This window comes from Leucopleurus acutus (assembly GCF_964270905.1).
Source record: "Leucopleurus acutus genome assembly, chromosome: 15".
Taxonomy (NCBI): Eukaryota; Metazoa; Chordata; class Mammalia; order Artiodactyla; family Delphinidae; genus Leucopleurus; species Leucopleurus acutus.
In genome coordinates, this window is record NC_139157.1 from 77,249,073 (window position 1) to 77,275,459 (window position 26,387).

At 38.4% G+C, this 26,387-nt stretch overlaps 2 protein-coding genes across 3 annotated transcripts in view; one reads left to right on the plus strand and one right to left on the minus strand.

The window, feature by feature from the left end:
- Positions 1 to 7,388, plus strand: part of IMPG1 (interphotoreceptor matrix proteoglycan 1) — a gene marked incomplete at both ends in the record, with an annotated part of 94,454 nt that extends 87,066 nt beyond the window's left edge. For both annotated transcript variants that reach the window (XM_082855395.1, XM_082855396.1), the window contains 3 exons: positions 885 to 1,050; positions 5,779 to 5,851; positions 7,311 to 7,388. In XM_082855395.1, the coding sequence (XP_082711521.1) occupies positions 885 to 1,050; positions 5,779 to 5,851; positions 7,311 to 7,388 (317 nt within the window). The remainder of the gene's footprint in view (positions 1 to 884; positions 1,051 to 5,778; positions 5,852 to 7,310) is intronic.
- Positions 7,389 to 9,412: 2,024 nt separating this feature from the next.
- The window catches only part of MYO6 (myosin VI), a 145,370-nt gene continuing 128,395 nt past the window's right edge, over positions 9,413 to 26,387 (minus strand). The window contains exons 29-34 of the mRNA XM_082855955.1: positions 25,745 to 25,783; positions 21,941 to 22,044; positions 20,345 to 20,476; positions 16,897 to 16,923; positions 14,160 to 14,378; positions 9,413 to 13,630 (exon numbers count right to left, since the gene is read on the minus strand). Of these exons, the coding sequence (XP_082712081.1) occupies positions 13,431 to 13,630; positions 14,160 to 14,378; positions 16,897 to 16,923; positions 20,345 to 20,476; positions 21,941 to 22,044; positions 25,745 to 25,783 (721 nt within the window). The 3' untranslated portion in view covers positions 9,413 to 13,430. The remainder of the gene's footprint in view (positions 13,631 to 14,159; positions 14,379 to 16,896; positions 16,924 to 20,344; positions 20,477 to 21,940; positions 22,045 to 25,744; positions 25,784 to 26,387) is intronic.

Sequence of the window (26,387 nt, forward strand, 5' to 3'; positions counted from 1 at the left end):
GGCCTCTCCCATTGCGGAGCACAGGCTCCGGACGCGCAGGCTCAGCGGCCATGGCTCACGGGCCCAGCGGCTCCGCGGCATGTGGGATCTTCCCGGACCGGGGCACGAACCTGTGTCCCCTGCACCGGCAGGCGGACTCTCAACCACTGCGCCACCAGGGAAGCCCTCAAGTATCTTTTTGCTTTAGAGTTTTCGTCTTTTCCAGATGTATGCCCAGGAAAAAAATTTAATTCTCTAATACAGTGGTTATCAAAATGTGCTCCCTAGGTCAGATACATCAACATCATCTGCATTAGAGAATTTTTTTAATGTTCCCTTTGTTAGTGCCTTAGAAATATAAATTCTCTGTCTTCAAACTTCCTGCATCAGAAACTGTGGGGAGGGGCAGGAGTCTGTTTTAACAAGGCCTCTAGATGATTCTGATGCACACGAGTTTGTGCATAATTATGTTTGGAGCTAAATATGTTATCACGTGTGTCTATAAACTCATTTATCAAAGATACAGAAATGTGTGGCTCCCTTTTCTCTCCACTCTTTTCTCACTCTTGTACAACTCACTCCAAAGTGGGGTGATGGGGCTTCCCTGGTGGCGCAGTGGTTGAGAGTCCGCCTGCCGATGCAGGGGACACGGGTTCGTGCCCCGGTCTGGGAGGATCCCACATGCCGCGGAGCGGCTGGGCCCGTGAGCCATGGCCACTGAGCCTGCGCGTCCGGAGCCTGTGCTTCGCAACGGGAGAGGCCCCAACAGTGAGAGGCCCGCGTACAGCAAAAACAAAAAACAAAGTGGGGTGATGGCAAATCTATGTGGTCCCTCATCTCTGACTTCTGCAGGATCCACTGCTCAGGCGTCCCTGCACCAATAAAATCTGCCCTGTTTTTTACAGCTGATCAAGCAGACCCCTGCAAATTCCTGGCCTGTGGCGAATTTGCCCAGTGTGTGAGGAATGAGTGGACCGAGGAAGCCGAGTGTCGCTGCCGAGCGGGGTACCCTGGGCCCTGTGCCTCCGGAGAAGACTGTGACGACGCCCCAGGGAAGGGAGCGCCGTGCAGGTGGGTCTAGCACCGCGACACTCAGACCCAAGAATTAGTCACTCAGGCTTCTGAGACTCCCATCAGTAGCATGAATTCATGCAATCCCGTAAACCCATGGTTCTCAAACTTCAGTGAACACCGGAATCTCTCAGAGAACCTGTGAAAGCACACATGGCTGGGCCCTGCGAGGCTGTTTGTGATTCGGTAGGTCTGTGCAGGGCCCAGGTACGGCTGCTGCTGGTCCCAGGACCACACTTTGAGAACCATTGGCCCTAAGCCTTTCTGCAGGATTTCATTAAAGCCAGTAAGGGAAGAAAAAAGAGGCTGCATCTGCTTTAAGACAGAACACCACGTGGCCTACTACCTTAATCGGTGTCTATGTGTCTAATATTTGAGTTTCTCCCTGGTTGCAAACACATTAGCTGTCATCATAAGAAAGCTGAAAAATATAGAAAGTGACGAGAAGGAAGATTAAAAGCCTGTATAATTCATCACGTTAATTGATGTACTTCTTTACACAGAATTTTCCAAAGCAAAATGGAATTAGACTGGCTTCTTTTAGAGTCAGCTTTTTTTACTTAGAACATTGTCCCATGTCATTAAATATTTTCTGTAGCATCATTTTTTTTTAAATTTATTTTTGGCTGTGTTGGGTCTTCGTTGCTGTGCACGGGCTTTCTCTAGTTACGGCGAGCGGGGGCTACTCTGTTGCGGTGCGTGGGCTTCTCATCCTGATGGCTTCTCTTGTTGCAGAGCACAGGCTCTAGGCACGTAGGTTTCAGTAGTTGTGGCACACAGGCTCAGTAGTTGTGGCTCATGGACTTAGTTGCTCCACGGCATGTGGGATCTTCCCAGACCAGGGCTCGAACCCGTGTCCCCTACATTGGCAGGCGGATTCTCAACCACTGCGCCAGCAGGGAAGTCCCTGTAGCATCATTTTTAATGTTTACATGGTAAGCCATTCTCAGATATGTTATACGTTGAATCAGTCCTTCATTTCTGAAGCTCTTTAGAAGGAGGAAAAGGAAGTAAGATATAATTGGCCTTCTATTCACAAACTAGACTTTAGGGCGTAGGTTGCCTTATGAACAAACAGGGAACCCAGTGGGTCCTAATTCTTCTCCAAGTCCTGTGTCACCCAGTGAAGCTCTGCCTGGGGGGCCTCTGTCCTCAGAAGTCTTCTCCCGAGCCTGTCCCGAGCTTCCCTAGTCCTGAGCTTCCAATCACACACTCTTGAACATTTCCTCCGCGAGGATCACCTTGACGCATGTCTTTATTAGATCATCCTGTTTTTGTCACTGTCCTCTTATTCATTCTCGTGGCCGCTGTCCCTAATTTCCCACCAGGGGAACTTGTGGCCAGCTGCTTCCACAATCGACAAGAAACAAGAGAGACTGAGCCCTTTTCTTGATGAAACATACCCTGTTCCTTTAAAGTATTAACATTTTAAAGACCATTATCCAATAAGAGTTAAGAAGCAATATTCTGGAGTCAGACAAATTGTGATTAAAATGTTGGCTTAGCAATTTACTAATCAGGTGACTTTCAACAAATTTCCTAACTTCTCTAAACCTCCATTTTTTTCATTGGATAGTGAGACCAATAAAAACCCCTGTTGGGTTGCTGCAGCGGGTATATGAAATTACATTTATAAAGCTTCTTAACAAATAACATAAAACACAGAGTATCCGTTCGGGTAAGGGAAGATTATGATGATGCTGTCAGTTTTCTCTGAGTTAATCTCAATCCTGACAGAATTCTTTATGGAATTTGACATTCTGGTTCTAAAGCTCCTCTGGAAATAAAAATGCACAAGAGAAAATCTTAAAGTACGATGGTGGGGAGGCTGCTCTATAAGGTAGAAATACATAAAATAATAATATTTAAAGCACTAAGATAGACACAGACCTAGACAATAGATCAACAGAACATATATAAGCCCCAAACAAAGCCCTATATATCAAAGAATTTATTTTAACAAGCATTTCACATCAGTAGGGAAAGTATAGACTTGTCAATAATGATGAGAGTACACCTGGCCTTCCATTTAGAAAAATAAAATATTAGTTTCTTACCACACACAAATCAATTCAAATCAAAGATTGAAACTATGAAAATATGAAGAATTTCTTTTATATTTCTATAAATTAGGCTAAAAAAAGGCTTCCCTAATAAGACCTCAATCCAAGAAGACATTTTCCCCATAAGGGAAAACACACCATAAATAAAATTAACAGATAAACAACAAGGTGAGAGAAAAATATTTACAACTTATAGACAAAGAATGAACATCCATACTAATAAGATCTCCTACACATCAATAAAAGGCGAACATACTAATATTAAAATGAGTAAAGAATATAGAGGCAAGTTCATAGAAGAAATCCAAATGACCCGTGAAACATAGGAAAAGGTATTCAGTCTCACAGTAATTAGGGAAATCTAAAAACAATGAGGATATATCATTAGCTACTCATGAGTTTGACAAGAGGTCAAAAATATCCAGTGTGGGTAACATCAAGGAAAACTAGTTCTATCAGGCATTGCTGTTGGGGGTATTAATTGGAAAAACATGTTTTCAAGAGAAATTTGTCAATATCTATAAAATTTTATATTTGACTCAGATACTCTACTGTGTAAATAATTGTTTAGACAATTATTCCTACAAAAACCATTGCACTTTGCAATGTTCACAGTATCATTGCTTTGAATTATGAAATAATCGCACAGCCCATCAATAGGGGAACAGTTAAGTCCATAGTGTGGTGTATTATTCACTGTGGAACATGGCAGTTAAAAGCGGTAATATAGTCTACTGGAACTGCCATAGGAAAAGACCAGGATATTTCATTAAATGAGAAAAGTAAATTTCAGGATAATAGATCCTGGTTACATAATATATCAATAACAAAAATATGTACTTTTAAGTATATTAGTTTCAACCGTATGGCATTGCCATGTTGCCAGTTAGAAATCATCAAATATTGACAATGTTGTATGATTCAATCTAATATGTAAGTAAAAGCATAGCAAATATATGGAATAATAAGTATCATTAGCTATCATTCCAGTTAACAATGGAAAGGAGCAGATTTGGGGTCCAAAATTTTAATAGGGCTAATGTGTTCTCTGTGACACTATTTATAATAATGAAAATCATTTTAAACATAGGGGCCAGATTAAGTAAATGATGATAAAAAGTGACATGTATAAGGAGGTTTTAATAATATGGAAGTACTTGTTTTAACTACAGCAAGATCACAAGTTTGCTCTCATTGTACACCTCAGATGGGGCAGGGTAGCGGGAGGTCCATTTTTTTTGCCTCTAGAATCGATTCTTATTTCCCTTTTTGAGCCCTTTCTCCACTGGATAGTAGGGGAGGGGGAGATAAGAGAGGGAGAGCTTGGAGTTTAATATAATCCAGTCCAGTTTTTAAGAACTCCATGTGGTTAATAGTGCAAGCAATCACTTTAGGCAACTCAATTCCCTTGGTATATTTAGGCTCAAAGGTCCTCTTCCATTCCCCTCTCTTCTCCTAGGTGGTATCTGGATGTATGGCAGAGCGGGGTTGGCCCTCTTTGTCTTACAAGATCCTTTGAAAGGTTTCCATTTCCATTGTCCCCTCACCTGTGATCTCTTAGTCCTGACTCCAGGTTTTTTGTTTTTTTGGCTGCATTGGGTCTTCCTTCGTTGCCGCGCGGGCTTTCTCTAGTTGTGGCAAGCGGGGGCTACTCTCCATTGCGGTGCGCGGGTTTCTCATTGCGGTGGCTTCTCTTGTTGCGGAGCACGGGCTCTAGGCACGTGGGCTCAGTAGTTGTGGCTCAGCAGCTTAGTTGCTCCTCGGCATGTGGGATCTTCCCGGACCAGGAACTGAACCGTGTCCCCTGCATTGGCAGGTGGATTTTTAACCACTGCGCCACCAGGGAAGTCCCGGCCCCTGGTATTCTTGGAGCCTCCAATTTGCCCAACCAGGGCAAGTAGGAACCCAAAATGCTACCTTAGCTGGTGGTAGGAGGAACAAGGAACTTGTTACTCAACCTCTTCAAACCACGCGTCTCTCCTCACTCTTCTGCCTTCTTCCTATCAAGCACTAGGGCCGGACAGGGTTTCCCTCCTTCCTACAATAATACGCTCCTTCCCCCTTTCCTTGATATTATAATGGACAGAATGTTGAGAGAAAGAAAGAGTTTACTGAGTTTACTGATAAGGGAACATATATCATAAAATATCTCACAAATATTACACCCATTTTATAATGTAAAGTGTGAAAAAGCAAGGTGCAAAATGTTTATACAGTATCGTCAGAAATTATATGTACATAGAAAAGTCTGGAATTGTATACATCAAATTTTAAAATAAACTTTTTTAAAAGTTTTTTTTAAAACTGTATGAACAAAATATTATTGCAGAGTTGTTTTCCAGTAACCATAACTCAGAATTTGACTTTAAAAATAACTCCACTTCTTGCAAGATAAAGTTATCACTCATCTTTCCCGTGAGCTTTGTTCACTCCTTCTGAGACCACTGCCTATGAAACAGTAAAGCCAACTGGAAGGCAAAACTCGGGGCAGAGGTGGGCTGGTGCACAAAGCATATCTCCTCCAACTCTAATGGAAGGCACCTGCAAAAATATGCTATTTTCATTTGTCCTAATAATTTTAGAACTAAAATAGTAGAAAGCCATAGTGCGCTTAATGTTGATAAGCCCAGGAAACAGGATATCTTGTGTTTGCTTTCTTTTGCAGGTCACCAGATCAATCTAGAAACCAAGTGTATGAAACTAGTGTTAAAAAGTTCCAAAATCAGCAAAATAACAAGGTAAAATCCCATTTTTATATGTTGGTTTTAATTACTGAATATAAATTTTGAAGGAAATTAAAAACATTTCTGGGCCTGACTCTTAAATAGAGATAAGAAAAAGCAGTTTTCCTTTATTTGCCAAGCTTTTTTATTTAGTATTTTCAGAGGGAAAAAGGCATTTCCTGGTACAAAAAGTATAGAGACAGGGGCTGGCATTAACTGAAATGTGTAGACAAAACAATAAAATAACAGAAAAAATCCAAGTATTTTATAATATTCCTAACCTCTTCTTTAAAAATATACATGCAATTTATCAAATGCATTTCAACAACACTGAATTTCTCATAATGATTTATATTCCTGGAACTGAGTAATTATATATATAGACATATATATGTATATATAATATATGTATATGTAATTATCTATATACAGGTATATATATTATATATATGTATATTATGTATGTATATATTCTTATAAAGTATTTTTATTTCAAATAATCAGCTAAAGGAAAAATATGAAGAAACATGATTTGTGAACAATGAGTAACCTCAAAGATTCCTAAAAGTTCATCCTCAGATAAGTGTTCCTTCCAGTGTCCTAGATGTCTCTTTCAAAATATTCGTCCATTCAATCAACTTTTTTGACTAAATTTTATTTTACAAAGGGAAATAACTTATCCAATAAGCAGGTTAAATATAGCCTACGTAGAGCTTTTTAAATAACTTTTGGAAAAATACCTTCGATAACTTTTAGCCTAAAATTACCTAGTTTCAAAAATTATAACTAGTCTTGGATGGTAAAATTGAGTGGTAATCAGCCAGTGTCCGCTCCACCTGAGGTCTCTCTCTCTATATAGTGCTAGATGGAAACAATCATGGCAAAGTTTGCAGTTGAAACTAGTCATTACGGTCAACATACACTCCAGAAGGATACTGAGGCCATTACACCAAGCGCTAATCATAAGTTCATGTGTCCAAGTGCACACAAGGAATAATGTGTGCCATTTTGACTTCCTGAAACAAAGAAAATTGAGAAGACGGAAAAGGTTCAGACTTGGGCCATAAAATGACAATAGGACACAGGATCTGATATTAATAAAATGCCCAGGATGAAGTATACACCAACTGAATCTGGAAGTACCAGGTAGAATTAGGAACCACGTTTCAAATGAGGAAGCAGCTTAGAGTAATGATGTCTGCTATGGTTGGAAGGGAACATGTTGACTTTGATTCACAAATTATTTGCCATCCCTGCTTCAAGAGATTGATTCAGTCTGAGAAGATTTAAGAAGAATAGTAGGTTTAAGAATTCTTAGTAGGTGGTAAAGTTAGGAATCTTTCCCACCTTTCAAAGAATATATCCTAAATGGCAAGCATATTATCTCATCTACCAGCAGAGGTAATATTGGAATGAACCATTGGTTTGACCTTGGGTGACATTTTTTAATCTCTTAAAACTATTTCTCTTCCAGGTAACCAGGAAAAGAAATTCTGAATTACTGACTGTAGGATATGAAGAATTTAACCATCAAGATTGGGAAGGAAATTAAAAACTGAAAATGTACAAATTATCATTTAATCTATCGCAAGAGAGATGGCTTGTTTCTCAAGGAAAATTATATCCACTCTGTCAAAATTCTGAAAACATAGGCAGGCATATCCACTGGTCATCGATATCCAGGCATGTAGTCAACACTGAGACCCAGGACACATCACATTTCAAGTACAGAAGAGTCATGTACTTGAAGACCAATAAATTCTGGAAAAAAAGCAGCTTATTATCAAAATCAAAACCACCACCAGTAAAATGTAGTTTGGTTATTCCTCAGTGATAATCAAGGTGATAGCAAACGAGCTTTGTGTCCAGCTGCCCTTAAAATATTGTTCACAGGTCATTTACAACAAGTGCAAATTATTATTTGGGGGCAGGGGGGTGGGATATACTGGGAAATAAAGCTCTTCATATGTTAGAATGTACATAAAAGATGATTACGTATGCAGGGAGGTGCAGGATGAATGCATATAGTATGTAAATTGTGGTGAGTTTATAGACGCTCCACACTTCAGTGTCTGTAACTCACATGCCCCTTCAGTTCTTAGGCCCACTAGTTTTATACAAAATTCCTGCTTACATGGTGGATAATTTTGTTGCCAATAATTTCTAAGTTGCTCCTTTAAAGAAAAGAACTGGGATATACATACCACAGAAAATCTTACTTTTCTTGTTACTGCATAAAGCTATTTTAAAGAAAGATACTATATTGGGGGGAAAAAAAGTGAGGTTGTACTTTGTGAATATAACCAATTCCTGTTTCCCACCACGGATGAACTATGTCTTCTTCCAATGTGATAGCTTCATTGAATACTCCTTGCCACTCACTGTGGTGTGTACATAGGCAGACTGGCATCAAGGTATTCCAGTTCATCCAGTTTTTAATGTGCTATTTAATGAAAAACAAATTCCTCCATATCTCTTTCAAATGCTCGACTGTCAAATATACCTTAATTTCAATATGATAAGCACTGTATCTATAGATTTGTAATGTGTGTGTTTACTAGAATTATGATGATTTTAAATGAAAAAATCACTTATGTTGGCCTCCCAAATGCATAGCTTTCATCCCTATTCCCAGCCCAACTGTCCCCAGAGTGAAGAGCTATGATATAAGGACTTTGTGTATGGTGATAAAGTGCCACAAAGCAAAGAATGGTGGCAAGAGGTGTACCTGCTCACTTCCGAATCCTTGGGACTCCCCAGAGGAAAACACTCTTGTTAGAGGCATGACAGGCCAGCCAGTAGCATATGAGAAAAATTCCATGGAGAGAAAATGAAAATCTAATGCTATCACCTCCCCAGAATGTGCCCTCTGTCACCTACATTTCAGTTGTGCTCTAACTGCTGCAGAGAATGTAGCTTTTGAGGAGGAAAGAGAAGGAGGCAAACACTTCATCTTCTGTGGGGAAGGTCCCCTTTGGAAGCAAGTGTCTCTCACTCTTCGGATCACCCACTCTTTGGATTGGTCTTTTCCAACCAACCAGAGAAGAGCTGTTGAGGTTAAGATGGCCCGCATCTGCCTGCACCCAGAAGACCCATCTGGATCAGGGTAGGTTCCACACGAAGTAGCCTATATACACCAGCGGTGTTTGAAGTCCTAGGTACAAGGACTCTTCTTTGGGTCCCCAGTTTTTACATCCTTTGTCACCTCACAAACAAACTGGTAAGGGCCTGAGGAAAGGCAGCCACGATTTGGATTTTCTCTCATCTAGGCAAAGCGGCTCCTGCTTCTTCCCTGGATGGAAAACCTGTAGGAGTTTGGGGTCAAAGCTCAAGGATGCTTCAATCACCCAGGTTCCTTGCCTGTTCCTCCGCCACCAGGCACAGCGTTTCCAGGTCTGGTGACTGGACGAACTTCAGGATTCCAGCGTCTCCAATTTATTCCATTGGAGACAGGAGACAACAAGTGTAACATTTACAACTTTTCTGTTTATAACACCCTGTAACTGTATTAAAAGCACAAGAAGCAAGTTCTACATAGAAGCATTTATTATTTGTATTTCCAGTACATCAGTATTTTAGGAAAGTATCAGATACACATTTTTAGGGAATGAGGAAAAATTCAGTAACAGATGCAATTCGATGAATTTTCAAAAGTGAAAAGAAAATGGCCAACTCATAAACCTATTTGGGGTTTGAAGGTAAGAGTCTGCACAGGTACAAATCAGGATTAAAGACTTTCTTTTCGGTGTGCATTTTTCCCTGATTATCTGTTGAAAAACTTTTTGAAAAGTATATGACAACCAAACTTACTTCACATATTAGGTTAGTCGTGGGGAAGGAAGAATACATTGATTTGACCTGAACTTCACTGTACTCAAAGAACTGGTCCCGGCACGGGTAGGCTCGACCTCATCAAGTATCACCACTTCATCCCTCCGCAGGGCCCACGCACAGAATGTCTACTGGCCTTCTCCAGCGTGGCGGTGTCATTTCTGTATGCTAAGAATCGATACACCGGGCCTATCTTGGTCCAAGTTTAATAGGTCCATGGGTTTTGCTCTTACGTTACATACAATTCATTCTACAACTTAGCAAAGATCTAGGAGCGCTTGGTCACCTAAAACGCCGCACTGTTTTCAGCCTGGGGTGTAGCGTCTTCAGGGGTGCCTCCCTTTTCTTTCTCTTCCATTCACTCTTCTCTTTCCTTATTGTTACAACGTTCCCCCTTACCTGTCCTTATTCTAATTTTTAGATATCCTCTGTCCTCCCCTCCCTTATTAGTTTATATTCTGGAAGAAATAAAAATGCTCAGTAATTGTTACTGCTGGCAATGCTAAACAAAGGCCATGACATCTGAAGGTGGAGAGTGACAGGAGAGCAACCCTTCATAAACCCCCAGGGGCTACTCAACGAAGTCTGCTTGTTTTGATTCTTTGTGCTGCACATGAGTGCAGCAAAGGCATTTCTCTCTCTTTCATGGCCTAGAATTACATTACCTGAGCTCTCTGGATCTCTGTTTACCTCTTCTGTAAAAGGAGTTAGGTCTACCACTAACACTGTAGTTAATTCACTGATTCATTCAATAATATTTATTGTACTGATTCAGGTACTCTTAAGGTAGTTTAGGTGAAGAAACCAAAGATCTACCTGTTTGGATCCCCTGAGAACCACTGTAATAACCTGTGAGTGAAAATAATCTTTTTAAAAAATCCAATTAATAAAACTACAAAATCCTCATTATTCCTTGTGCCTGTGAGTTTCTACTCTCTACGTTTCCACAAATACCACCTGTGTTCCACTTAAGATGATCTTTTCTTTTGCGACCTGATATGATCTTTTGTTTTGTTGTTTGCAAAACAAAAGGGTTCACCATGTTACTGGAAAGAATGACCTACAGAAAGTCACTATAGGAAGCAGAATGTGAGTTACAGTAGAACGTCTTTTGTGTGGGCTTGTGCTCCTAAGTGTACTACTTACTTCCTCCTCACATAATCCTTTAAGAAGGTGCCGTCTACTCAACTTACAACTAAGAAAACCCACTGTTCTCTTAACATACGTATGTATTAGAGAAATTTTCTCTCAGTGCCTACCCGTAGCTCACAATACGTACCTCAAGCGTGTTAATGAGATTAGGAATTACACCATCATTGAATGTGAACACATTTTGTTTTCTCAGTTTTAATATTTTATGTACATCTACCTTTGCAAAGCATATACACTAAGGGAGGAACTGGTATTGAGTGAGACAAGCATTGAGAAGAATTAGTTCTTAATGTACAGTGTGCTCGTTTTAACTTCTAATTTTACATCTCAATTAAAATATAAATGGACGTTTGATTCATACCGTTTTCAACCTAGTGTTTCTGGGTTTGACTGTGAACACTGTAAAGAAGGTGCATCTGCATTTTTCGCAACACTCTCTCTGCTGTTTCCCTTAAAGGATGATGGAGGTCCTAAGCTTCTCCAGCAAAGGGGCTTCTGTGTGTGCAGAGCTGTGGTATGTAGGTGACTGTAAGTCTAACTGAATTAGGCCAAGTCTCCTGGAGCCACAATTAACTCAGGAGACTACTTAAAACAGATATGCTCTAGGACATGTTCTAGGACAGCTGTGTGACATAATTAGCAACAAAATGGCTTAAGAATGACTATAATTTTATCAGCTATTAAAGTAAAAAATTAAAGACCTGTAACAATGCCTTGCTGTGATATATTTCTCACAAATTCTTCAAAACTTTAAGTTCTCTCATTATGATAATTTAACCTGTGTGATTAGTTTTCCATCAAGTACCTGCATGTATCTAGGACACACGTAAAACTGTTTCTGGAAACAGCGCTAAGGGCACAAGTCATTAAAAATCTATTTGGTTACTAAATTTTCTTCCAGGACTCTACTTGTTACCAGTTAAGAAAAAAGCTTATCATTCACTATCCTGTACAAATAAAAACACCAGTTAAAGGCGAGTGATAAGAAGAGGGAGAACAGGACATTTATTTTCAGTAACCAGACCTTCTGTCACCAAATCACAGGGACCAAATGACCCAAGGGTGGGTGAGTCTATGCAGTAATACAGCCTTAAAAAGATAATCACATTCACATTCTCAACAGTAAAGACAGGACCATTTACTTTCCTTAACAGAAGACGATCGTTTGCACAGTATCATAATAAATAAATATCTCTATACTAAAACATATAATGAGAGAAGCAATTCTGAAAACAGTGTCCAGCTCACAAGCACTAATCCAATCAGCTGGGAAATACTTTCCTAACTGAGGTACTCTTTCTAGGAAAAAAAAAAAAAAAATCACTGGAAATTCATTTCAAAGGTTAGGGTCTTTAAACATCAAGGGAAAAAAAGTACAGAGAGTAATTTTATTTTCTAATTTTATTCTAAAATACAAACAAGACTCCTTAGGATTATGTCAACATAACTCCTTGATGTATGTTTGTTTCCAAATTCCTAATATGAAAGTCATAAATATTAGGCTTGAAACTGCTGACATTTGATCAAAACTAAACAGCACACAAAACTTTTTTTTTAATTATCAGTTACATGAAACAAGCAATTCCCCAGTGCAGGGTTTTTGCATTACAAGGCTTATAAAAGAGCTCTACAATTACCAAAATCTCGAAGGCCAAAAAAGACAATAGGAATTTCTTTAAAAAACAAAGGTGTTTTGAAGCAGAACACTAGTTTAAATCACATGAAACAACTTGGACAAGATTCTGACACAAAATCACAACTGAGATGAAACTGAAAGAATATGTGAATTCAGTCCAGTTAAGCCAAACTGCCACCTGAAACCTATTTCCTTTTCTAAATGAAACAAAGTTATCTCAAAACTTCCAAGCATTTAAACGATCTGAATTTCCTTTATTTGTCCATGGAACGTAAGAACATATTCTTACAGCAACACAATGTGATAGAAAAGCAAAACTGATCTGTGCAGGACACTATGTACCTTCTTTATCACAGAGTGCATCAAATACATCAAGGCTCTCTCCAGAATTCTAGAACTTCAGGTAAATTGCTTTACTCAAACTAAGACACTGCAAAAGAGGGGGGAGAAAATAAAAATTTCCACCTTTGACGGAAATTTCCATGAATTTCTGAAAAAGTTAGTATAGAAAGTACACAGCTTTCAGATCAAAATATCAGTGCCTTGATCATTTTAAGTGCCTTGATTTTTGTATGAAAATTGAAGCTAAGTTTTCTTTATTCCAGTTATATGGTACTGTGCCATCCTTAAAAAGCAAGAATTCTGCATTTTTTAAAAACTCTTCCTGAAGAACAATTAAGATGGATTTAAGGTAGTCTGTTGGCAAAGAAGGAGAAATGTCCAGAGTCTGTCCAAGTGTAACAAGTATTACAATAATGAGAGGTCTAACAGTTACAGCTGGATACAGGAAAGTAAATTTTAGGTCCCAAATTCACTACCATAATTAACCTTAAATGAACAAAAAGCCATGATTAATAAAATCTGTTCACTTTGTATAAGTAATTCTAACTTGATCTTGGAATGGTTAAATCTCTGGGACACACTCCCTACCTAGTGCCATGGCAAGGGCTCCCAGCTGCAAGGCTAGTGCAATTTCTACTTTAACAGATTCTGCAGCATGGCCGTGGCATAGGTGGGCCTGGCCTGCCTGCTCTCAATTGCTTTCTGAAGATACTGGATGCCTCCACAGCGTTCCCAAATTTCTTCGAACTGTCTTGGCAAAATCTCAGCACCACGCTTTCGAGTCAGGCCTGTCTCTTCAAGATTCAGCTCACACATCTCCATGTCATCCTTACCTGCACAGATGAGACGTCAGAGAATTACTATACCTCCTTTCAGAACCATTTATTGTAAACTTTATTCCTGAAATGTCTACCAATTCTCATAGATTTGAGGACTTTTAAAACCATTTCCTTCCTCTAAGATTGAAATCTGCTTCATAAATTCACCAGAAACAAATGTGTCCTCCACCAAGTTCCATTTCAAAATGTACTAAGGATGCAGTTGAAAAAACAAGTTACCAGGGTTAATAAAAATGCTACATTTCCTTCAGTAACCATTACAAAGCAAATGATATAATCAGACACCAATGAAAAGGTTCCTAGGGCACAGACAAGTTTCTATGTGCTCTACAAGGACATAATTAATCCAAGCAATTCCATATTGTAAAGAAGTTATCCTCAACTGATGTGACTTAACTGCAAAGCTCCACGCCTCAACCCTGAAATGTAATGAATTATTACACTGTACATCACACCATTGCATTCAGAGGGTACTCAATCCTTTTCTGCTTTATAAATTTTTTTTCATGTGAATCGTACACACCAGCCACCAGGAGGATGGGTGGCTTGTCAGGATGAAGCTCCATCTGCCGGGCAATCCACGGTCCATCAAAATGCGCGTACCACCAGCCTTTCTTCTTATTCTGCGGGTCTTTGTACTGGTCCGCGGGGCGGATGAACGGGATGCGGAAGAAGCGCTGTTGTCGGTTCATCTCGATCCCCTGCTGCCTGGCAGGGAGCTGAGCTGCCGGGTTCTGCTGAGCTGTCACAGAGAACAAGCAGAGTCACGCCAGCAGCCCGAGGGATAAGGAGAGCAGCCTTTAATCCTAAAATGCACCACGAATGTTTACAAAAGCAAAAAGAGGGATTCCTCCTAAGAGTGAATTTAAAACAAAATGTAAATTGGAACTGCCTACAGACGAATACAATTCAAAGGGTGATTTCTTAGAAGTTTCTTCCCCCGAAGGTGTTCCTGGGCATTGTAAACACACACACACACACACACACACACACACACACACACACACACACACACACACACACACACACACACACACACACACACACACACACACACACACACACACACACACACACACACACACACACACACACACACCCATCAGCTGCAGCAGCAATAACCACCACCAGCCCCTAGCAGATTCCCACAAATGGCTGCGTCTGCACACAAAACTCACTCAGCGAGAAAGCAAACTAGTAGCATTTACTAGATTTGTATTTTTTCCTCCAAAGAGTTCAAATGAAGGCTGCAGGACAACTTTTGCAGGACTATTTATGATGAAACCAATAAAAAGTAATTTCACAAATCTGAGCGATTCCAGATATCTGTCGATTTAATCACAGATTCTCAAAAGAGTGAAAGACATACAAGTTTTCTCCTCTGCCAACTGATCCTGGGATTTAAAATGGCCAAGATAACACAGATGTTTTACTAACAAGATTTAGACAACTTTGCGACAGCAACAACAAAACTGTAACAGTCAGCATGAACTTTCACTCAGAGAGATTTACTTACTCTGAAACCAGACTTCTCTTGGAATAAAATCCACTGCAGTAAGTGGAACGTGTATAATATTTGGTTTCCTTTGTCAATAGAAAAGAGAAATCCTTGCTTTTCTGCTAACACTGGGCATTGAGCTCATTATTATCTCTTTTCCCTCGCTCAATTTCCATTACTAAACGGTTGAGTTTTGGGTTTTTTTTCCTGAAAATATTCAGTTCTCTGAGGCAATGACTTTACATCTTCAGGAGCATAATTCTGGTAAATCTGTTTAATATGCTCTATACTCACAACTTTAAAGGCAGACCAATCATTTACTGCAGCTCAATTAAGAATCTCACTGAAAAGCTAAGTATGTCAATGAAAAATTATATAATATGTACAAGTCAAGGACAGTCACGTGGCTTTTGTGAGACTTTCCAAGTACTGAAAGGATGAAATTACTCTTATTCTACTTTTTGCACCAATAGCGAAAAGCTTTATAGCAGCTCAATTTATTTTCGTGCAAACAACAGAAAGCAAAAAGCAGTTAGCAAAGCTGTATATGCCTATGAAAGAAAGAGACCCAGTTTTGTTAGTGACTTTAAAAGGCCGTATCACCTTTAGCGCGTTACCAGAGATGAGCTTATTTATTCTCTCGTTCCTGTTCCCTCAAAACAACTTACAGTTCAGTGTTTCCATTTCGAGTTTCAAAAACTACCTACTCTGCAGAAAATACACTAACTCAAAACTAAGACATTTTGTGCAAGGATTAAAAAAAAAAAAACTCTTCCCTCCATCTTCAGCAGTGAATTAGAACTCAGTGTCCTGCTGACAGAAACTTACTATGATACTGATGGCCACCCATTAGTATAACCTACTTTTTTTCTTTCAAAATAACAATCCCCTGTAACTTAATATATTGGGTAAAATTCAGAAACCCAATGGAAACTCTTGGATGGCTTTTTCTACTAATGTGAGAAATGAAATTGTATTTGGGAAGCCTGGAAATGAATATTCATCTGGAAAAGTACAAAGATACAGAAGTTAAAAGCTTGAAACTAATCTTCTAAACAACTATTTCTTTCACATCCAATTGTTATCTTCAAAAGTGTGAATAAGTTTCAAATTTGTAAGTCTGTAAACTACTGGAAGCACTAAGAAAATTCATGTCCAACCAGTTGGCAAATAAATATGGCATTATATTCAAATCATTACTGCTGAACTGATTCTAGAAGAAATTTACTGTACACTAAGAAGACTCAGAGCTTTTAGATGATCAAAAAATGTGCATCATAAGAAGCTGTAAAAGTAACAGAATAACCTCCTCTTCCTATTAAGAGGTATTCATTCTATTAAGCTTGTGTACATTATCATACGAAACCCAAATCTCTTCGGACAGAAATGCTTACACCATCACAGTATTTGAAACCAGCACCTAAAGTTAGTCTTTACTCTAAAAGATCAGCTGCTTATTAAGATAGAGTTTTGCTACAATAAGAACTGGGTATACTCAGTTTAAAATGCTAGTTTTTTTGAAAAGGAAGTAATTTGATGAAATAACAGATTGATTAAAATTTTTTTCTGCATGTATATTTTGGAGTGATCCAAATGAAAGTACCATCTCAAATGAGGTATCTTAGTCCAGATAAACCAACATTAATGTACTACAATTCACCTTAAAATTGTAGCAAAACAATGTTTAGAAGAAGTTAGTACTTTATAAAGTATTTTTAACCCATCTTCCAGTTAGCTCATGAGTTACCACCCATTGACTTACGTGAATTGTTCAAAAATGGTGCAAAATCTGTGAACAAATATTTTATATTGAAGAAAAGATAAAAATGCCAAAACTGTTAAATGAGCATTCTTCTAATTTATAATGCCTTCCCATCAATGGAGGTGGTGACTAACAAATAAATACCCTACCCATAGCAAATACTCCCAGAACTACCTACAAGTAGATGCTGCTTTCCAATTTTTTTTAAGCTATTTTGATTGTGTTTTTAGGACATCCTGCTTGATGGACATACAAAGGGGACCAAAATTTTAATTTTCGAACACAGTAATATCCAAACAAAAATCCACAACAGTGACTTAATAATCAAGATGAAAGTACCTTTAAAGCACTACTAGAATTTTTGTAGGGAAAAAAAAGAGAATAACTCATAAATACGTTTAAAAAAAGACTTTTTATATAGAGAAGCATTGCCACACTTACATATACTCAGCATGTTTTAATTTCTTCACATTGTCTTAAATCTTCAACTCACAACATTTTTATTTAGGAGCTATGAAATAAAACTACTCTCCAAAGTCACTGTTTTAAGCAAGTAAATGTAAATCTTTTACTGGGTGATTTGCCACTGCCCCCAAAAATTATTTCCAAAAGCCTCTTTCCGGGGTAAATGTGATGAGAGTGTGCTCACCCAGTATAGCACACAGGAGAGGGATCTGAGCCTCCCAACTCCTAACTCTTAAGAATTTACCATAATTTGTCAAGGTCTTACTCTTAAAGGCAATAATACCAAGTTATATTTTTGTTAATCATAAGTTGTTATCATTTTATTTTCTCAAATTAATGAATTCTAATCCTTCTAGATTTTGAACTACAGAGCAGCTCCTTTTAAAGGTCAAGCAGCTGCACCATTAGGAGGAAACCACCTAAAGTACAGAATTTTCTCAGGTGAGCTGTTAAGCATCTTGGTGCCCTTCACCTTTCCTGTTAATTGTACTCCTGTGTCAGAGTGAATTTTACATGACAGAAAAATAAAGAGAAAAAAAAGTACTCTTCAGGGCAGAAGTTACATTTTATGCTGAAAATGACCTATATTCAAATTCTCTGAAGGCTACATACATGCGGGAGTGTGTTCCTACACAATTCCTAATTTTGTTCATCTACCTGGATGGGACCCTTGAGAAATTTTCTTAATCTACTCTGTTGTTCTTCCAAAAAGTACTTTATGAATGGAAACAGTATAGGAACCAGTAAGGTAAGCCGCATGTTATTTGCTCCTTTTGGGGCAAAGTTGGATGAGTAAGGTACCAAAGTTTGGTTTGCTACAATAATACATGAAATATTTATATATTCATTAAAAATGTGTGTACCGGGGACTTCCCTGGTGGTCCAGTGGTTAAGAATCCACCTTCCAATGCAGGGGACATGGGTTCAATCCCTGGTGAAGGAACTAAGATCCTACATGCCACAGGGCAACTAAGCCCAAACCTGCGTGCTGCAACTACAGAGCCCACGTACTCTGGAGCCTGCACACCATAACTAGAGAGAAGCCCACGCACTGCAACGAAAGATCTCACATGTCGCAACTAAGACCTGACACAGCCAAAAATAAATAAATTAATTAATTAAAAAAAAATGTGTGTGCCAAATATTACAACATTATTTTAAATTAATTAATTTATTTTTGACTTCGTTGCTGTGTGCGGGCTTTCCCTAGTAGCAGCGTGCGGGCTTCTCATTGCGGTAGCTTCTCTGTGGAGCACAGGCTCTAGGCATGCAGGCTTCAGGAGTTGTGGCTCCCAGGCTCTAGAGTGCAGGCTCAGTAGTTGTGGCGCATGGGCTTAGTTGCTCCGCGGCATGTGGGATCTTCCCGGACCAGGGATCAAACCCGTGTCCCCTGCATTGGCAGACGGATTCTCAACCACCGCACCACCAGGGAAGTCCTCTTTTTGTTTTAAGAAGTGCAATCATGCAGATATATAAATTCTGAAATAGAACATACTGAAACCCAATCAGTTCAAGGTCATGATTAGAACATTACAGCTAAAGATCATAGCTAAAAAGAATAGCCCTGGGCTTCCCTGGTGGCGCAGTGGTTGAGATTCCGCCTGCCGATGCAGGGGACGCGGGTTCGTGCCCCGGTCCGGGAGGATCCCACATGCAGCACAGCGGCTGGGCCCGTGAGCCATGGCTGCTGAGCCTGCGCGTCCGGAGCCTGTGCTCCGCAACGGGAGGGGCCCCAACAGTGAGAATAGCCCTTTGCCATTTTTACAAAACAAAGCAACTGTGGTAGAAACTTGGTACAGACAGTGAACAGATAATGGAATCGTCCTGTCATCTTCATTTCCCAGAGACAAATTTTTAAACTGGAGAAGAGAGTGGTGGTCACAGAAGATCAGTGTTGAGAGGGCCTTCCTCCTGCCATTTCTTAGCTGCAGGCAAGCTCACTGCTCTTGCAAGAGTTATATTCTGAGTGAGGACACGGTGAGCAGTCATTAGCACTCACATCTCTCGTACTACTAATACTACTTCCCTTCCTCAATCTAATCTTTGCAACATCTTCGAAACACTAAAATTTCACCATTTAATTGACTTTCATCAAACACTGCTTTATTTGCTAGGAAGGCGGTAAGGGAGGCAAAATACAACTGTGAGCTCCTTTTCTAAGTCAGCTGGGGTCACACATGGCTAAGCTATACCACCAAGTGTCGGGAACATACCTCGTTCTAAAAAGGATATTAAACATGCTGTCACCTTGACATTAGCCAGAATTAACCTAACAAATTGTGCCAGTAGCAAGTTGAATAAATGAAATTCCAATTATTGCTTTTAAGACTGAAATTACAACTCATATCACAGGTATTCTTAATTAATGTTAAAGCTAGTACTTGCTTTTACTAGGTTATGTCCTTTCTGCTCTATTTTCCAATTTCAGGTATACAGCTTTGTCTTTTGTATAACAAAGTAACAAAATTCATTTTTAGGATCTCAGTCAAGAAAGCAAATTCTGGTCTAGGTAAAACTCTGGTCTAAACCAAGGTATTATTTCTCACTCATATTTTCACAGTTTTATAATATTTGCAGTAAATATTCTTTTTTTCATAGTAATCTTTACATTTACACACATAATCTTCACACATGTGTATATATGTGTATGTGGAAAGAATACATATTTACAGCATTATCATACAACTTCCTCAATATGGACAAGATTATTCTTACCTCCAGAATTTATCTTAACAAGTAAATTCAATACTTTTAAACAAATATGACTTTAAAGATGTATCTAACAGAAATAATACTTTGAAAGATAAGCCATCATGGTTGTGTTAGATTCAGTGGACCCATAGTTCTAAAGTAAGAGAAAATTTATATTGGACAATTTTACTCAAATGCTTATGTATAAATTTTACTCAAATGCCTTATGTATAGTTACATGTAATTATATACATATACTTTGGAACATTCAAAAGTACAGATTTGTTTTTACCATAATCAGTAACAGACTTTGGAGCACGTTGCTCTGTTTCAGTATTTCTCTTCTTGTTCTTGGATTTCCAAGCATGATACACTTTTAGTCTCCTATGAAATTCTTCTCTGCAAGCTGCCAGGAGCTCAATATCTATCAATTACACAGAGAGAGTTAAAAAAAAAAAAAAACAGCAATTAACATCGTAATTTAGTTGTCTAGCATAATTATCCTGTGGCATAAATACATATATTTTTAACATCTTTATTGGAGTATAACTGCTTTACAATGTTGTGTTAGTTTCTGCTGTATAACAAAGTGAATCAGCTATACATATACATACATCCCCATATCTCTTCCCTCTTGCATCTCCCTCCCTCCCATCCTCCCTATCCCACCCCTCTAGTGGTCACAAAGCACCGAGCTGATCTCCCTGTGCTATGTGGCTGCTTCCCACTAGCTATCTGTTTTACGTTTGGTAGTGTATATATGTCCATGCTACTCTCACACATCGTCCCAGCTTACCCTTCCCCCTCCCCGTGTCCTCAAGTCCATTCTCTACGTCTGTATCTTTATTCTTGTCCTGCCCCTAGGTTCGTCAGAACATTTTTTTTTTTTTTTTAGGTTCCATATACATATATATGTGTTAGCATACGGTATTTGTTTTTCTCTTTCTGACTTACTTCACTCTGTATGACAGACTCTAGGTCCATCCACCTCACTACAAATAACTCAATTCCGTTTCTTTTTAACATATATATTTTTAAATGAAGATTTCATTTTTAAATTAACAGTACAAAATCAAAAGTAAACATTATTGATAAAGACGAGCACTTCATTGTAATACTATCTTTCACACTTACAGAGCATTTTCTTAAACATTATTACTACGTTATATCTTTCCTCCACGCAAGAACCCTGGACTAAATAGGTCTTTTATAGATGAAGAACTTGAAAAAGGAAGGTTAAGTCACTTGTCCAAGGTCACAGACCACGACAATAGAATAAGAAGTCACTGTGTTCAAACACAAGCTAGATTTACATGTACCACATTTTTTACATTTGTACCTATGCAGATAAACTCAGTGAAGAGGGAAAGAACATAGTGAGGCGTCCTGTACGATTATGACACTTGAAGTCCCAGTTACAGTGTCCTGAATTCAAACACTATGATTTATACGTGAACACAACTGTGTGGGATTCTCTGAATACAGCCTTTTACTCTGTTCTGTTGGAAGAAAAATTGCTTTAAAAGGGACGGACTCCATTGCCATTTTTTACTTTGCATTCATAGACCAAAGTAGTCTGATATATAGGTATGTAACTATTACGAATAACGTTAAGAGGGTCAGTCATTAATATAGCCCAAACCATAATTCCTCTATGCTTTTCCTCTCTGGTCTATGCAAGAGACGGGCAAAATGAATTTAACTTAATAAGTATGTCTTTCTTTTAGCTTTGTGAACAAACTAGGTCTTCATTTCAAGGTGAGAGTAACAAAGAGAATGACTTAAACTAATTTATATGAAAAAAATTCCAATCCCAATCTAGGTATTTACTTTATATTACCTGACAGCGACAGAGTCTTCCCACTTTTCATCCTCCCCATACACTTACCGCAAGAAGTATTGATGGTATCACGTAGTTCTGCATATTTCCATTTACTAAGATCATGTTTCTTGGTACCAGCAGCCGCCTTGGTGGCCTGTACAGCAGGGCCTCTGTAATTATTACACATTTTTGCATATTTAAACTTAGAAACACGAATGAAATGTTGACTAAACAGGCAAGAAAGTGAACATAAGCTTGAGAACTGGAAATAATTACTGGAAAAACATATAATAATTTTTGTATCTTTGACAGACGAGATTAAGAATGGTGTACTACAGGATGCCCAGGTGAATTAGAATTTCCAGTGCATCATTCAACAGCCACATTAGATTTTCAATCAGAAATTCTGATTCCAATATTCTAGTGCCATGGACTTCCCCCAGGCTTCAGTTTAAATCTTCTAACTCACGGATATATGAACATCAAGATAATACATTTACACATATTTCTCAAAATCAAAACTACAATGAGGTATCACCTCACGCAAGTCAGAATGGTCATCATCAAAAAGTCTACAAATAATAAATGCTGGAGAGGGTGTGGAGAAAAGGGAACCCTCTTGCGCTGTTGGTGGGAATGTAGATTGGTGCGGCCACTATGGAGAACAGTATGGAGGGTCCTTAAAAAACTAAAAATAGAGCTACCATATGATCCTGCAATCCCACCCCTGGGCATATATTCAGAGAAAACCATAATTTGAAAAGATACATGCACCCCAATGTTCATTGCAGCACTATTTACAATAGCCAAGACAAGGAAGCAACCTAAGTGTCCATCAACAGATGAATGGATAAAGAAGATGTGGTCCATATATACAATGGAATATTACTCAGCCATAAAAAAGAAGGAAATCATGTCATTCGCAGCAACATGGATGGACCTAGAGATTATCATAGTAAGTGAAGTAAGTCAGACAGAGAAAGACAAATATCATACGATATTGCTTACATGTGGAATCTGAAAGAAATAAAAAGACACAAATGAACTTATTTTCAAAACAGAAAGAGATCACAGACACAGAAAACAAATTTATGGTTACCAAAGGGGAAGGGGGGTGGGGAGGGATAAATTGGGAGGGTGGAATTAACATACACACAGTACTATGTATAGACTAGATAACCAACAATGACCTACTATGGAGCACAGGAACTAAACTCAATATTATGTAATAAGGGAAAAGAATGAGAAAAAGTATGTGCGTGTGTATGTGTGTGTGTGTGTGTGTGTGTGTACGTGTGTGTATATATAACTGAATCGCTGTGCTTGTACACCTGAAACTTACATGATATTGTAAATCAACTATACTTCAATTGAAATTTTTTTTAAAATCACAAGAGAACTCCTCAACATACTTTAAGATCATTAGAGGCACATGAAGGGTTTGTTTATGAGCCAATCACCTGCAGACTACTGGAACCTGCAGATGGCCAAGCCCCACCACTCATAATGGCTCAGACTCTCCCTGGGCATCTGGATGTTTAGAGGTCCCCAGGGGAGTAGCCAAACCACCAGCCTCTGCCCGAGTCTTTAGAGACATCCTAAAAGAGCTGCTGGAGCCTGGAAACTCCCGTGACCTTTGAGCTTCTGTGTTAAAAAATACTTAGAAAAGTTCTGTAAGCAGATAACAACCACACCTTCGTATTTAGTGAGTAATAATATGACAACTAGTAAATTAAAGGAAAAGGCTGCAGGTCATGAGACAGATAACAGAGATTTCAAAGGGCACAAGTGCTCTATCTTGCCCCATGTAGGAGGAACATCTGAGTGGGAAAAGAGGAAAGGAATAAAAAATAAAATACATATATTTAAAATATAAAAAATTTAAAAGTTAAATGGGATAAGCTTTTTCGTAGCAGTGCTACTGAGCACTTAAGATTTGTTCCTATACACATAATTTGAAATAATTATTCTAAAAATACAGGGAAAATTTCTTTTCTGTAAAAATGAACATTATTTTTCAGCAAAGGATTACACTTGCCACATAGCAGACACTCAGAATAAGCTGCAAGTGAACTTTTAAGCTCAGTGTAACCAAGGAAGAATTTAAATACATCATATTTCAAGCCACGAAAAGAAGACGGCACAATATTAAAAGAACTAAATATTAAAGAACTAAAATATTGCTTCTCGGGTATCACACAAAGCATTTCCCCTTTGGGATCTACCACCTGGAAAACCTTCCTCTTAAAGAGGGATGATCACAGTATAATACTGAAAATGAGCTCGTATTTTTCTCAGCATTCTACATTTTGAAAGACAACAGCGATCTTGGCAAACAATCAAGACACAGACACTCGATGAGACGGATGTTATTTAAAAGTGATGCTTGAAAATATGTACGCTCCCTCCTCAAATAAGGAAAATTATTCCTTCAGCATTACGCTTAACAATGAAACAAATAAGGTACTTTTGCCTCTTTAAAAGGCCTATTTATGCTTTCCTTTTAGAGAATAAAAATAGCATACTTCACCCTACATCCTTAAAAACTGTTAGACATGATGATTCTTAGTCACCTACAAGCCTGGCTAAAGAATAATGTGTGCCCATTTAGTCCTTCCTGCGTTTTCATGGTTAAAATCTGTTTCAAGTTTACTGCAAAACCTCTTCTTTTCATAAGCTGTGTGACTGGCCATTCTCCACGGAGCTTTTTCTTAATTGCTTTGCTCAGAAAGAGACAGCTGTGTGTCAGCAAGGTTTCTCTATTACCCTTAACAACAAAGTTATGCTTTTAACATTATTCAAATATTCTTTTTTTCCTACATCCTGAAACCACCATTCAGTAAACTAACAAAAAAATAATTTTTTCTTCCTAGCTCTTCTACCAGTCTTTTCTAGAAGAGCAGCTGAAATTATGGGGTTTTGTTATTGTTTTCTTTCCTCCTGAAAGAGAAAGTGAAGCTACACAATATGGTTTTATAGACTCTCAGAATATATACGAGATGTTGATATACATAAGGTGTTTTGATACTTTTAAAAATCACACTGAATTCAAATTATTTTTGCTTAAAATATGTTTTTACTATTACTAACTTTTCATTCATATTACGTCAAACAAAAATACACCTGCTAAAAAAAGCATATTCAGCGTCGTAAGAAGCACACAAATCCAATTCATTTAAATGCTCCCCCCACCAATCTTTGGCATTATTAAAATAGTAAAATGAAGGTACACCTTCATTTACTGATTATTTAGACTTGTGATAAAGACAATCATGTGAAATACAGAGTAGCAAAACTGACTTTTGATTTTTAAAAATATATTAATTTTAACACTTTCAATTAACTCTGCAACTTCAGAGTTGAAAGTGAAAATGTTATTGATTCATATCCACTTGATAATGGACCAGATCCTGCTGGGAAGATATATTCCTTGGTGGCTCGACTTCTACACCGGTGGTGTTCTGCCTCTGTGAGGGGGTGGACAGGGGCTGCCTGGAGCCCCACCCTTCCTCATGTCCCCTGCAACCAGGCGCAGTGGGCCCAAGGACAGGAAGGGCTCCCCTACTGAGACTGAACTGGTAGGGGCTCATGGTAAGCCCGACAGTACTACCAACAAGGAATAGCCTCAACCAAAATGCCAATGGTATCCCCACTGAAAAATGCCAATTTAGAGGAACACCGGTTTTTTTTTTTTTTTACCTTTTTCTATGTTAGTGTGGCCTGAGGGCAGAGTCACATTTCTTGTACCAAAAATTTACATGGAAAGGACAGGCTACTCATATAACAGGTTCTGGTCCAAATAACGAAAAGTAATTTAAAAAATATGATTTTGAGGTGACGCTCATTTCCCCAAATTACAACTGCACTAACCTACTCAAAATTTCTGACATTTCTTTCGCCATTTGTTCCCTATAAGAAAAATGATAATACAACATAATTAGATGAAAGACAACCATACAAATTACTTAAAAGATCTAAAAGTATAATTAAAATTTATATTTTCAACAGGATTGTTGCTTTGTTAACCATACACTATTATTTTACTTCGTAAAAGTCGATAATATACTTTTCAATATATATAGCCATACAACACAGCAAAATTTTTGTTTAAACCCTGTTAAAGTTACTTGCACTTCATTTTTGCAGTAGAAACTTTTAGATAAAATCTCATGAGAGCCGTGCTTCTGTGATATTTTTATGGATAGAATATAATCAGCATGTTCTAAATGCATACAGGTAACTTGGCAGGATACAGATTCTATGCAAGGATTTTTGCACCGGGGTTGCTTAGTAAACATTAATTAGACAAGGTGTAATAGTGGTAAACCAAACAGATCTACTCTACAGTGCCAGAGTTTAAATAAGAGTCTGATATACTCAAAGCTCTAAAATTCTGAATCAAAGCATGCCTAAGAAAATTCAAATGCCTCAAGCACTTGTTAAAGATCTGAGGTGTTCTGACCTTTCAAGGATAAACATTTCCCAGTGGCAAAAACTTGCTTTTCTTTTATTA